At 40.3% G+C, this 13,794-nt stretch overlaps 1 protein-coding gene across 4 annotated transcripts in view; it reads right to left on the reverse strand.

Annotated features, from left to right (window-relative positions):
* LOC139149704 (EH domain-binding protein 1-like) overlaps positions 1 to 13,794 on the reverse strand; it is a 69,029-nt gene that overhangs the window by 18,241 nt on the left and 36,994 nt on the right. For 2 of the 4 annotated variants that reach the window (XM_070721582.1, XM_070721581.1), the window contains exons 5-14: positions 13,608 to 13,703; positions 12,470 to 12,526; positions 11,319 to 11,500; positions 9,285 to 9,481; positions 8,504 to 8,882; positions 4,726 to 4,924; positions 3,798 to 4,106; positions 3,084 to 3,262; positions 2,783 to 2,831; positions 975 to 1,712 (exon numbers count right to left, since the gene is read on the reverse strand). In XM_070721582.1, coding sequence (XP_070577683.1) covers positions 975 to 1,712; positions 2,783 to 2,831; positions 3,084 to 3,262; positions 3,798 to 4,106; positions 4,726 to 4,924; positions 8,504 to 8,882; positions 9,285 to 9,481; positions 11,319 to 11,500; positions 12,470 to 12,526; positions 13,608 to 13,703 — 2,385 coding nt within the window. The remainder of the gene's footprint in view (positions 1 to 974; positions 1,713 to 2,782; positions 2,832 to 3,083; positions 3,263 to 3,797; positions 4,107 to 4,725; positions 4,925 to 8,503; positions 8,883 to 9,284; positions 9,482 to 11,318; positions 11,501 to 12,469; positions 12,527 to 13,607; positions 13,704 to 13,794) is intronic. The other 2 variants (XM_070721584.1, XM_070721583.1) reach the window with 1 other exon arrangement.

Raw genomic sequence — 13,794 nt, forward strand, 5'->3', positions numbered from 1 at the left:
CAAAATACGAAAAAACTCAACATTTACAAACCATCATTCTTTGAGACGGGGAAAATGAAGAAATATGAATAAAACTGTTTCCATCCACAAGACGTGATTACCTCAATGGGAGATACATGTGCACTCAAGAGTTCAGAAAGTTTGCAGATTGTATGGCCGACCAAATGAAGCAGCCAGAGACCTTAAATGGCAATTTAATTGGAATAAACTCTGGCGGCCATAAATCTGTGCATCTTGACACAAAACTGGGTTGACCTGAGCAAAAGACTACCTATGGTGCTTAACGATCAACTAGAATGGCATTACTGGCAAATTCTGCAGAGGCAATCGATGAAATAAAGCACATTTAATCAGACCTCATGATAATTGAAACAAACGCGATGTAAACTTAAACGATACAAAATCTGAATACAATCCAGTAGAGAGAGACAAAAATATGAACGCTGTCCGCTGGAGAGATCTGCATATCAAATATCAAATCAATCTGGCCAGTGGTTCTGAGTCTCAGATTAGAGACTGCTTCCTACACGCTTGTGTATTGCATTTCCGTAGAAGTGCATTTGGAAGTTACTTTGGTGATGCCTTCTGAATTGATCCTCTATCAACCCTCAGTGGTCTGTGCTGGCCAATCACAAGGGTGATAAAAACTGCCGTCTCATGTTCAGAAGAGGGGAAATACATGTGCAGCGTTACATATTCACAGACACCAGATGCTAGGAAATTACTGAGCAGATCCTATTACCATGAATAAATTATGGCAAATACAAGCTAGAAATACAATTTCTTTAATCTTTTTTTATAGGGAATCTGTTCAAATAATGCTTTCTGACATGAAGTAACTTTCATAGGGGATGACTGCATCGTACATGTAATCAAATGCTTTATTGGAGGAAAAAGACTATTGCAAAATTATGGGCAGTGGCCACCTGGCTGAATCTATATGTTTTTTGTTCTGGTTGTGTGGTATATCTTACCTTTGTACGGTCAGGGCTAGGTGTCTCCATGAATGAGGGGGACCTAACTGTACTATTATTACTTGTAGATTGTTGCACAGTTTCTGCTGGCCGAGTTGGCCGATTGACAGGGCTGACAACATTACTGACTGGTACTTTTGCAGTCGAATGTGGTGTCTCAAGTTTCTGTTCTGCTTTGGACAGGTCACCAGCAGAAGGGGCTGAATTGTTTTGAAATTTGTTACTATGTTCTGAGTTGGCGCCATTTTTGTGTGGCGTTCTCCTAGTCTCTTCTCTCTCGTCCCTGTTGCTTTGCCGATCTTTGTCAGTGTTACTGGCATTCTTGGCATTTTGGGCTACTGGAAGCCCATTTGCAACCTTGTCCTTCTCTGATGCAGCACTGGGAATGTCTGTATTTCCTGGCTTCCTATCAGGACCTGCTTCCCCGGCAGAAACGTCGGGTAATTTCCCCACAGGACTCGTCGGCGAAAGGTCTTTTGTCTTAGCCAGTTTGGCTTCCGCACCAAACTTGTCCTCCGATATCTTGCTGCTGGTGTCCGATTTGAAGTTGCCAACCACATAGGTGCTTTTCCTCTGCGGGTCGCCGATCGTGCCCACCTCCATGGCCTGTCCCGTGAAGTAAGTTCTCAACTGGTACAGATATGTCATGACCGCAAGTTTGTCAGGCACATTCAGTAGCACCATGTCTGAGGGATCTATCAGCTTGGGAATTCCCACTTTGGCTGCTGCATCAAAAGCCTGCCAGAGTCAAAACAAAAGGGATCACATCAGTTGCGAAATATTTTCAAGTATACTAGAATAGAAACTATATTACCGTACATCTAGAAGGAGTATGAGCAAAGCTGTCGGCAGTGGTAATTCTTTAAAACTCACAATCCAGTGAACCGTTTAACAAACCAATCATAGCTCTGTATTATATGCTTCGTACGCAAGCAGGAAGTAAATTTGTCTGATTTGTCTTCTCACTCAAATGAACAACTTCAATATTACAAAGAATACAAGGAACATTACAGACACTGGCTGTCTTCCTGTATTGTGTTTCATGAGAAGTTTTCTCTTAGCACAGTCAGTTTGAGTCAATGTCAAAATTCAAGGAAATTTCATAAATGTATTACTGCACTACCGTAATAAATTTATGTATGTAAAACTTTTTCTAATTATTTCTTTTTAAGTTCTTTACAAAAAAATTCTAAACAATAAAAAAGAACTTGTGGCATTAGTATAGATTCATTACACTCTGCTAAATTGTAAAAATAATGACCAGATAGAGAAAAGGGATAATCTTAAAATTCAACCGCGGAACTTCCATGCGAAAATCACAGCCAGGTGCTTGTATTTGAACTTGTAGGTTTTCTTTTTTGCCATCCTCCACTAACTCATTAATAGCTTGGGAAAGTCACATCTGAGTGAGTTGCTGACGTAACTGTCAATATTATGAAAACATTCCGGACATTTTCCCAAGGCACCTAATGTAAGTCTCATCCACAAACACAGGAGACAGTCTGTAATCTTTGATTGTTCTATTTACTCGCCACAAAGGTAATATTTCTCAATCATGAACGGCTTTCTGCTGCTTTTGTCCCCTTTCAGCGCTGGGCACAAAGCGGCCACAATGCCCCGTTGGTAATCAGATATACTCTACTTGGACAAACACCAATACATTCACGTCGGGGCCAAATTAGTGGCATATTACTCCTTTTCTCCGGGCATGAAGCGACTCACAGCGTAATGAATGGTTGGGAGGTTGCGGTTAAGCTTTCTGAAGAGAAGGGGGAAGAAAAAAAACACAACAAAGATGGGCACAATACCTTCTTGTTGTTGCCTTTGATGTCGTGGGGAGATAATGCAGCAAAATCACTGTGGAGGAACAAAGCGTGCATGCTTGGTTAAAACAAAAAGAAACTCCTGAGATAGACAAAACAAAGTTATCTTAGCTTTCATCAGGGTCACATTTCCATACCAAAATGTCATTCTTTTTTTTTTCTTTTTTGTCTTTCTTCTTTTTTTTTCTTCCTTTTCTCTTTTTTGCCCCTCCCTTTTCTTTCTTGGAAATAACAACTTGTGCATTTGAGCGGAGCCTGAAAGAGAAGACGTTTTTTTGCTACTCACACAAGATCTGGCTGAAAGTGATGAACGATTGCACAGAAGGCCATGCCGTTTCTCCAAGACGTTGTCAAATTGGTCACTTTGACACCTTTAGATCCTTTGGTGACGGCCTTGCACCAGTCGAGGAGTTCACCTGCTGGAGTTGATTTCTTCACAACTTTGGGATCGTGTTTGGGACTAGGCTATCAAAAAGTTTTGAAAATGTTGGAAAAAAAATGTGTCGGTACAAGTGTGGTTTTCTTTCAAACACAAAAGTTTACTTGTTTTTACTCTTTCACTTTTCTGTTTAACCGTTTACTAATCCAAGTGTAAAATTTCTCTGTTAAAACTGAATGAGTGAATGAATGACTGGATTCACAGAAACGGAAAAACAACTCAACTAGAATCAACAAGCTTGTACAAGTAGTTTCCCTCACAAGAAGTCTCTCTCTCTCTCTCTATCTCTCTCTCTCACACATCAAAAGGCAAGCAAAACACAAGAAGTAATTTTGACATGTTGAAAAAAGTGTTTTTCACATTTATCTGAGAATGTCATGCTGTGAGATATGCAAAAATGAATTGTTAAAGTTCATAAGTCTTACATTTTGAGAGTGAAGCAAGATGACATATGTATCACTGATCACTTCCTATCAAATTCATACGAGGAAAAATACAGAAGTGAATAATTTAGTGAAAATACAAAAAACATGTCAGACAACATGAGTTTAGATAACATACCACTGGTGATAATTCTGGACTTGGTTCAAATGTAGGCGAGGGTAACGGTGACGTTTTAACCTTACTCTCTGATGAAGCATTGGTGGTTATGGTGGTGCTAGCGGATGAGGTGGATGTCGCAATGGTAGTTGGGGATGCGGCGACATTGTTAGATGAGGCGCTCTTGCTACTCTCGGGGGTCTGCCTGACTCGAGGTGGTTTAGGTGGCGGCGGTGTCGCTGCTGCACTTGCAGTTGCACTAGTGGTGGTCGCCGCACTAGTAGTAGTAGTACTAGTACCACTAGTAGTGGTACTAGCAGCCGCTGTGGACTGTGGAGATTACACAGGGAAAATGAGATTTCGGCTGCCCAAGTCCTTAACATAAATACTCGGGTAGTGTTAATTTTTCATGAATTTATAGAGAATATTTACAGAGATTACATACCGTTATTAGGAGAAGTGGGACATATACAGTGTAAGTAGATTACTATGAAATGAGAATTGATAAGGAAAGATGGGATCACTGGTTAAGACTCTGGGTAGTTAGCACCTTCTTTCCATATTTAGTGAAAGAGGATTTGTTACAGATACTAGCATGTGGACTTATTCCCTTGTTTGAGCGGCTAAATCACCGCTGTCAGAGCTCTCTCACTGGACTCGTTAAAGAGACACTAACGCTTCCAGGTTGGCAGGAGTCATCTCCTCCATTCCGGGAAAGATGTGTGGAATTTCTACGGTGAGGAGTGGGCACTCTCGTGATGAACGGGCCACATGAGGATAATTGCCGTATGGGCTTGAATAGGGCTATTAGGGGGCTGTAATTCCAATCGGGTCGAGGTTGGCATTAAACCCAAATGCTGGAGCACGGTTTCCTGCCAAGTGCCTAATCACTGAGTGATGTACACAGAACGGGAAGGTGGAAAAAACACTGGTGTGTGGAAATCGTTACCTTTGCCTTAGAAGTGCTTATCCGGCTGGATGTGGTAGGTGTTGATTTTTGACCTTCATGGCTCCTGGCTTGGAGACGGTGATTCACTGTTTGCGGGGAAGGCACATTGTGATTTGGACGCTGGACATCAGGCGCTAGCGGGGCTTTCCTCTTCTTTTTCTTTGCCTCAGATTTCGCTTCAAAAAATGGATTATTATCTCTGCGGGCCAAAAACAAGGAAATGGACAAAGAAAAAAAAATTAAGAACAGAGAAGTAAGTGACGCTTTTGACACTGGACAACTTTAAGTGCATACGCTCTCATGGAAACGAAGTTACGGTAAGCCTTTGGAAAGTCACAGTGCTGTTTGGTGTCAGATTTCGTCGTTGTTTGCCATAAAGGCCCTTGAGACATGGGGGAAAAAAACTAATTCTCTAATTCTGACAGTTACTACAGACTTCATGGCAGCAGTGGTTAACGCTCAAACAAAAAACGTGAATGTACAGGACTGTTCTGTGCATGATTTAAAAAAATAAAGGTGTTCACAACTCGTTATGTCAAGAATAGTACACCAGGGGATGATATTAACCTTTCAAAAAAACTCTCTCCTGGCTAACAACTGAGAAAAAAAAATGGAGACAAGGAAAAACTGCACTCCAGGTAAATAACGCAATGAGTATTATGTGAGTGAGACTGCCATCTTACTCTACAATATTTTGTCTCTGCATACAAGTATAGTGGTTTGAGGCAGAGAGATTACACTGTATACATACATACTTATGTACATGTGTGTATATATATATATATATATATATATATATATATATATATATATATATATGTGTGTGTGTGTGTGTGTGTGTGTGTGTGTGTGTGTATTCAAAATGTAAATAGAACATTTTGCTTCTTTTTGTTCAATTATTATTAACAAATTTCAAAAGATATAATACAAAGGCTATTTCAAAAGATATAATATGTCAATAATGCAAAATCCAAATACATACACGAACTACTCTAGCAAAAATCAGGAACTGTACCATTCTAGCAGGAATGCATTTGTACATATATCTACATACCCCTTGCTACAAGGTAAACAGTCAGGCACACAACTTCAGGGGCTGTAAACAAGATTACTGTACCCCCTTGGCTAAACATAAAATCAAAGGGCGCAGCAAAGATCCAAAACAAACCACTACGCCAAATTTCTAGACATTGTGTCTGTGTTGTACCCTATACCGACACACATACTCTGGAGAGGCACATCAAATATTTATTTCATCCTGAGCTGTCCCCTGATTTTAAGTTTATAAAGCAAAAAAATAATTGCGCTTTATAAGGCAGAAATATTCAATATTATCTGTTTGGTGATAAATCATATTCAAAATTGGTAGCAGGAAATTTCCACGCTTGGTTACAGTATGCAGTGAAGTATTTCGCTGGTCCCTGGCTGTAAAAGATAACCTCACTCTGTATAAATCCTTTGAACAGAAAATCTGTTTGTCAACCACGGCTGGTTGGAAATCTCACAGCCAGATATGTCAGTGGAGCAATGCAGCATAACATAACACAGATGAGCAACTAACAGGTTAACGACTGTATCAATCCCTGCTCTATTGGGAACAGCGGTGCAAGATCTATGGTGCTCAACACTGATACGTGACAGCAAACTGTAGCAATCACACTGGCTTATTTGAAACTTTGATGCGAGATGTTTTGAGTGAAACCTGCTGCAAAAGGGCCAATTTAAACTCTGTGCAGGCTAATTGCATATTTCAGTCAGTAGTTGAAAATCCAAACAGCAACCCATTTACCATGGGTAAATGGGTTGCTGTTTACCTGGTATAGGAAGCTACATTCCACCAGCAATAACCAGATCCTTACAATATGGATCAAGCATTGCACTTATCTCCTCCCTGTTTCTATGATTTTATTCAGTCACCTGTACAACCTTTAACCTGTGCATCGACTTGGTCAAGCAAACAAAGCAAAATATATATATTACAGTGACATCATTGAAATATCTCCACACTGTTAATCACAGATAACAAAATGTCCGTACTGGCGCTGTGCAACTCCTGGTTTCACTGTAAATGTTCATATCCTCAGCCCTAAGTGATTCTCAACACCCTTACACCGTATCATTAACTCCATCTTTATTTTATGACCATGGCATAAAGAAGTCCTAATGCACAACACAGTAATCCCTCCTCCCCTTACATTTTTTCTTTGTTGCTGTCTAAACTGACCTCTGGCCTTCTGGCGACAAGATTTTCAGTAATGCAATCCCCCAGCAATGTCAGTTATTCACAACTGTGTAAGGAAATACTACAAATACATGCCTTTGAAGAAAGGACCTGGTCAAGGCAACTTTCATCCAATCAACCGATATGTCAATTTGCGAGACACCTAGCCGGTTGTGTGTGCTGATGGGATATCATTACAGCAAGTGTTTGAAATATTGCAAGTATTCAGATCAGACTAGCAAGAACTATGGGATGTGGCTTTCGGCTTTCACTGCAAACTCATGGACAGAATGGATTTCTTGAGTATATTGTTCGCACGTTTGTTTGGTTTCTCTCTTGTTTTGGTTTTTGCTTCGAAAACGGCTGGTAAGAAGCAGCTGATCAGATGTCGATCAAGGATCAAGTGTAAATTCAACAGAACTTACTGACAACTCCAGAAGCAGCTTTAGATGTGTGTATGTGTGTGTGTGTGTGTTTGAGAGAGAGAGAGAGAGAGAGAGAGAGAGAGAGAGAGAGAGCGAGAGAGCACCAGCTAACCTCTCAACCAAGGAAAAAGTTTCACAGCTGTTCAACCTTATCATGCCCTGTAAACATCCCTTGTCGTGTAGTTGAAACTTTGTAAATCAAGCGAGGCATTACACTGCAGCGTTTTATATTGAAAACAATCGCAGTGTGCAGTTGAGAACACAAACGGGGATTTTTGTCTTATTTATGTAGCAATGGATGGATGGCTTTTGGGGATTTTTGTCTCATTTATGTAGCAACGGATGGATGGCTTTCACAAAGTAATAAACGTTTGGTTGGCAGCTAGCATTACCATCATTCAGTAGCATTACTACAGCTTGTGAGCGAAGTTGAATACTTAGGTACCTGGCATCTTGCAAAGATGACTATACACTTGCAGGTGAACCAGAGCAAACATCTCAGTGTCAGTGAGGATTTCTGGCGCAGCTTCGGGCGCGAAAAAGGTTTCAAAAAATGCCATGACAACCACCAGAAATTTTGGATTTTACTGGGGGATCAAACATGCTAGAAGTATGTGAATGAATCAGGCAATTTTCTCTGAGAGGTGCCTGGATTTCTGCATGTTTGATTTGGCACGGTGAGACTACATTCGTGTGTAGACCTGCTTTACGAAGTTTTCCTGAGGAGCTAAATGCAGACACTGTGGGATGTAGCCTGTACCGTAATGATGTTTGTCTTACATGGTACAAACAAAAAGCTTCAGTCAGGGCGAAATCTATAAATGACTGCGTACATCAGCTTGGCTGACGTCATGACCCGGTGATGTGAACTGCATCATTCACTGACTCTGAGAGTTTTATCTTCCCAACCCTCTCAAAAAATCACCGCCCTGTACATACATGAGCACTTTCTCATTTTATGGTTACATAACTCACGTCAGCAGGTTCTGGATAGTCTTGTAAAGATAGCGCAGAAACACACTGTGGCAGAAATGACCACATAAACTTAAATAGCTCTCTCTCTCTCTCTCTTGCACTTTTTTGTCCTCGATGTCCTTGGTTTTTGAAAGGTAGTTAAACAATGGAGACTTACTCGAGTAGCTCATCGTCGTCCTCCACATCGAATGGATTCTTGGAGTGCACTCCGGCAGAGCCTTCGCCACCTGCTCGTTCGTCCTCATCGAACGGATTAGTAGACTCTTCCTCTTCAAACGGGTTTGTAGACACCGCCTCTTCATCGAAGGGGTTCGTCGGGCCAGATTCATCGAAGGGGTTCGTCGAGGCAGATTCATCGAAAGGGTTTGTCGACTCAGACTCCTCCACAGCTTTGTTACTTGAAACAGTTTGGACTTGGCTGCTGGGTTCGTTGAATGGGTTCAGTCGCTTTGGTTTCAGTCTGGGTGCAGGAGTATCTCTTTTCTCTTCTGCTTTCTTATTAAGCTTGCCCGGGGTACACTTCTTGAAAAGTTGCTCTGGCCAGAAAAAAATAAGGAAAAAAAACGAAACATAAAAACTTTATGAAAAACAAATCCAAAACTTCCTGTACAGAGGCAGAAGCAAAGAATTCTCTTTGCTGTTACAACCCTTCCAGTCAAAATTGAATTAATTCTATAATATATATTTATAAATTCTTTATTTCTGTTCCACTATTTTGATTTTTATTGCTGATCAGAGTAATTTTAATGACAATATGACATGCAAATGAAGAGACTAGCATCCACTTTGCCATTTCCAATTATGTCTTGCAAGGTGAAATTCTCTATAAAAGAAACTGGTTGTCCTGGCCCACAGTAAAAACATAGTTGGAAATCTTTATTCAGACCCATCACCTGGGGTGAAACTATTCCACATCAATTATGAGCAAGGACATTTACCAGTGTTGTTTTCTTTCGGGTCCTCATCATAATCCTTTCCCAGTAAATTGTACTGATTGGCTAGTTCTGATATCTTGGCAGATGTTCCCAGCCTATCGAAGTCTTCCTCCTCCTCCTCGTCATCCTCAAAATCGTCCATGTTTCCGACATCATGTTGGAAACTCATGATACTGGCCAGACTTTGCATGTCATCATCACTGAGAAGACAAGAGGAAAATTTGTTGGTCTTTTAGGAATCCTGGGCTGTGAAAAAAACTGTAACAATATGTCATGAAAATTACACAGTCATGTGTCAAGGGTCACCGCTGTGGCACAAAGTACACTGCAGCATGCTGAGTAGAATTGCTGATTGGTTGGTCTCGGCGAACTGATGCTTGTGCAGCAAGTGAGGCTGTCAACACGTGACAATGAGGAGTATCCTAAAAATATCTTCATCAAAAAACCCACATCTACAATGCTCAGTAAACTTTCATTTTATTGAAATTACATAGCTGCGCAAGCTTATGGGTTCAGCTCCAGAGTGATATTACATATTACAGATTAACATGTTGTACATTTATCCTACATAACTTCTGTCAATCTGTCAATGAAGACAATTTTATTTTCTATTCATGCCAAGTCGCTATTATCAAAGTCTCATTCTACTTGTCAATGTTGATTTTCTACAACGTATACGGCAAAATGACGCAGAATAATGCAAAATTTGAAAATTGCATTCACAGAGAGTCAAAAAAACAAACTTGAAGATACTGTTCATTTAATGCCCAAAAAATGTGCCCATTGAACATACTCAAAAGACAATCTGGATGCATTGTAAATTCACTTCACCAAGTCAAAGATGCTGACTTGTTGTGTTCTTTTTCACTTCCAGTGCAGATGATAATGATAACATGATTCTGTTTCAGCTTGTGTTTTAGACAACGTAAATATTTCTCAACCAAATGCTCGTCGAATATTTTGCCCATTTTTCATTTTAGAGCATGAGTTGAAAGTATAATACAGAATCTACTTGCTGTGAGTTCCGACCAAATGGGGGTGGCTGATATCAACAAGTTAATGACAATTTTTCAGTGAAATTCAGAGCTAATCAAGGTTAGGGAAACAGCCCACCATTTCTGACTTTAAAAAAGGCATTCTATCAGACATTCTCATGTGTCTTTGATATTGTGATGGGTAAAAGGATGTCAACATGCAGACGTTATTGTCATTGAAAATTGTCACATGTTACAAAATTAATTTTATAACTTTGAATAATGATTCTTTTATAAAGTTGAAATCGCCAAGATGGGGTTTATATCAAGGCCTACATCTGAGACTACCTGTTTGAATTCCGAGAAACGCTACATAATTCAATGAAGGAAGAGTCCATCTAAACAATTCAAATGATATTGCTCAGGAAAAGTTTAATAATTGCTGAGACGGAAGTCGCTAGATATTACATACATGGGCATCAGAAACCATACATAATGCAAGAGTTCTGAAACAATTCACTCTGTACTTTGCATAATTTGTTAAGGGATGTTACTGATGTCAAGATAACACATATACAGAGATACAATCAGCAAAAGACGTTTCTGAAGGAAGCTCAAAGGAAATCAAAACAATCTTGGATCTTCATTGATCCATATTAAGCAATCCTGCGTTCCCTGCTATGGCTCTCATGAACCACACTGTGATCGATTATCATTCCATTTTTAAAATGTATTCATACAGAGTAATGCATCATCATGTTCGTACAGCAACTCAAGATTTTTGAACCCAGATTCAGCAAACAGGCGGACAGAACACTTCAGAAACTTCACGGGATAAAAAAAAAAAGTTATCGATATAATCCAGCAATAGGCGCTACCAGCCAAGTCGTGACACAGCTTTGTTGTTGCGAAGAAAAGGAACCAGTGTTGGGTGAAGTCTGCAAAAAAAGTAAAATCAAACAAGCCTCATTCATATTTAACAGGCAGTGACAATTTCTCCGATTAGGGGATTAGTGTAAAAAAAGATGGGCGCATTTCCCCGCCCCGTAGCAGTGAAACTCACGTGGCAAATCCTTCTCGGAGCAGAACACATGATATGGTTACGCTGAGAGCTGCCGCTACACATTTCTTTGTCAGAGGTTTAAAACTTATTTTTATGTTCGATTGTGACGGCATTACACTGGCGTGCTGCTTCATGTTGATGTTGTACTCGGCAATCTTTTTCTTCTTGCCGTTTTTGGCCACCTGGAGGCAAGATGAAACAGCGTAGAAATCAGCATTGTTTTGTTCCCCCCCCCCCCCACTTCCCTGAGAGAAACTTAACCGTGTGATTAAAAAAACACAGCATGATGATGCACCTGCAACACTTCATTTGCAAGTGACAGAATGACTGCCTTGGCTGGAACAAATCTCTCGTCGAGACTTACAGGTGGCTCCAGAGTGCCAGTATACATGTGGATGATGATGGCTGTGGCGTCATCCTACTACCTGCACATTTGTGTTCCAGACCATCAGATCATACAGATCAAAATGAAATCCAATGCATCTATCATCACACAACATCAAACCTCTTGGAGCTGTTTGAAATATTGTAAGATGGGACTCTTCAGAAGGAACACGCCCAGTAATATCCCTAGGATCCAAATTTAGACAAGGTTTTGGGATATTTTCAGGTTTTTAAAAATAATTTTGGGTAGATCATGTGTAAAAAGAGAGGAATCAAAAACAAACAAGCAGACAGACTGAATTTCAAAGACATAGAGCATGGGGCAAGTGTTTGTGTGTACCTACGAAAGAACACATTCTCTACATGGAGTTTATTTCATTTCAGCAAGAAGAAACATCTCTCGTATCCCTTTTTGTTGTAGTCGCTTGTTTTCACTCTTGTAACCTATGCAGGAACAACGTCACAACTGCATATAAAGACAAATGGGTGTCAGATGAGCGATATTCTGCTCATCTGGAAGATGTAGATAACAGGAAATGTTTAACTTTCACCGTATCTTGTACGTTTTGACTTGTTTTTGCTGGAGTTGGACATTGACCTTTGCAAAAACTGTATGACGCACAAACTTAACAATGGTGTCATACAGACACGAAATGAAATCAAACAGGTCTTTTAATTTTTTTTTCCATCGATCCTTTTCTCCTTTCCCTCATCTGCTCCAAAAAAACTCACTAATTATTGATGAAGAGCTGAGAATGAGAACTTACATCTTCGATGACAAAAGTCCATTCCTTGTCTTCGTATTCCGCTTCTGGCCGATTTTCCTGTCGATGAAAAGTGAAGTCCTCCTGAACAAAATGAACTCACTACTGCGGCGGGCATTTACATTTCCTTGAATTTACCAAGCGCTGCACAGCCAGGAGGCAGTTGTTCCTCCGGGGACTGCAGCATGGACTGTTTCTTATGAGCGTTTCAATTTATCAATCTTGTTGTACGCCCCTTGATACGCTCTCGATGAGAAGGAACGACCCTTGGGAATATCTAGCTAGTATGAACCCTCAAACCTCCTCGGCTCTGGAACCAGGTGGCTCGTATCAGGAGCTGACACATACGCGTAAACACAACTTTAACTGAACTAGATCAAAGGGACACTCATGTATAGAGATGACCCTCAGTTTGGTCAAATACCAAACAGATTCAACATAATAAATTCAATCTGTTTCGTTCATTTTGTACCATTAATTACTTTCTCAGATTCTTTACAAAGACAGCCATAAAGAAAACCGTCACTGATATATTTCGTTCATGAAAAATTCAAACAACATGAGTGGGTTTGATATTTTGCTGCCGTTATATATGTCCCATTGGCAGAGACAATAAGCCAGTAAATCACACGAATATTGATCAAGTGGTCTCTGTAGTGACAGGATGATCTGTAACGGTTGAATGTGGCAAGGCCCAGTTTGAACTGCGCTGTCTGTCGTATGGCATGTCTGAAATGAAACTCTAACCTCTCATATGAGAGAGTTGTGCCTGCCTGATATTCAGAGACCAACAGAAAACGAGACAGTTTCAGAATCACCAAATTTTTTCTACTGAGTTACGCCCAGCAGCATTACTGATCAAAAATGGGGGGGGGGGAATGGAGAATTATTTGTTTCAAAAATTACCACATCACTTGTAAGCCTGCCTTGAAATCATTTCTGTTTTTTCAAATGTCAGCAAGGGGTCACTTTCAAGTTGCCATCATGTTCAGAGATATGAATTTTTCATATCCAAATGAAATAGACATTGACCAGCTCTAGGGTGATTTTACATCGAAGAACTAGCTGCCATCGATCTTTTTTTTTCCTGTAGGTCTGGATTTGTTGATATATACATCCACAGGGAGAGATTTTTGCTTACCTTGAACAGGGTAACATTGACTTCCACATTCTCCGGTACCGTCCAAAGTACGCTGCCCCTGTATGGATCTTGAATACCGGGTACCCAGCTGTGTGTCTGCAAGTTTGCATGGATTATTATGTCAACAGTTTTACAAATGATTTTCTGGATCATGGAGGAAAATGAGTCTTGCTGTTTCCTTGAATGG

The sequence above is a fragment of the Ptychodera flava genome, chromosome 14 (assembly GCF_041260155.1).
Source record: "Ptychodera flava strain L36383 chromosome 14, AS_Pfla_20210202, whole genome shotgun sequence".
In the NCBI taxonomy this organism is placed as follows: Eukaryota; Metazoa; Hemichordata; class Enteropneusta; family Ptychoderidae; genus Ptychodera; species Ptychodera flava.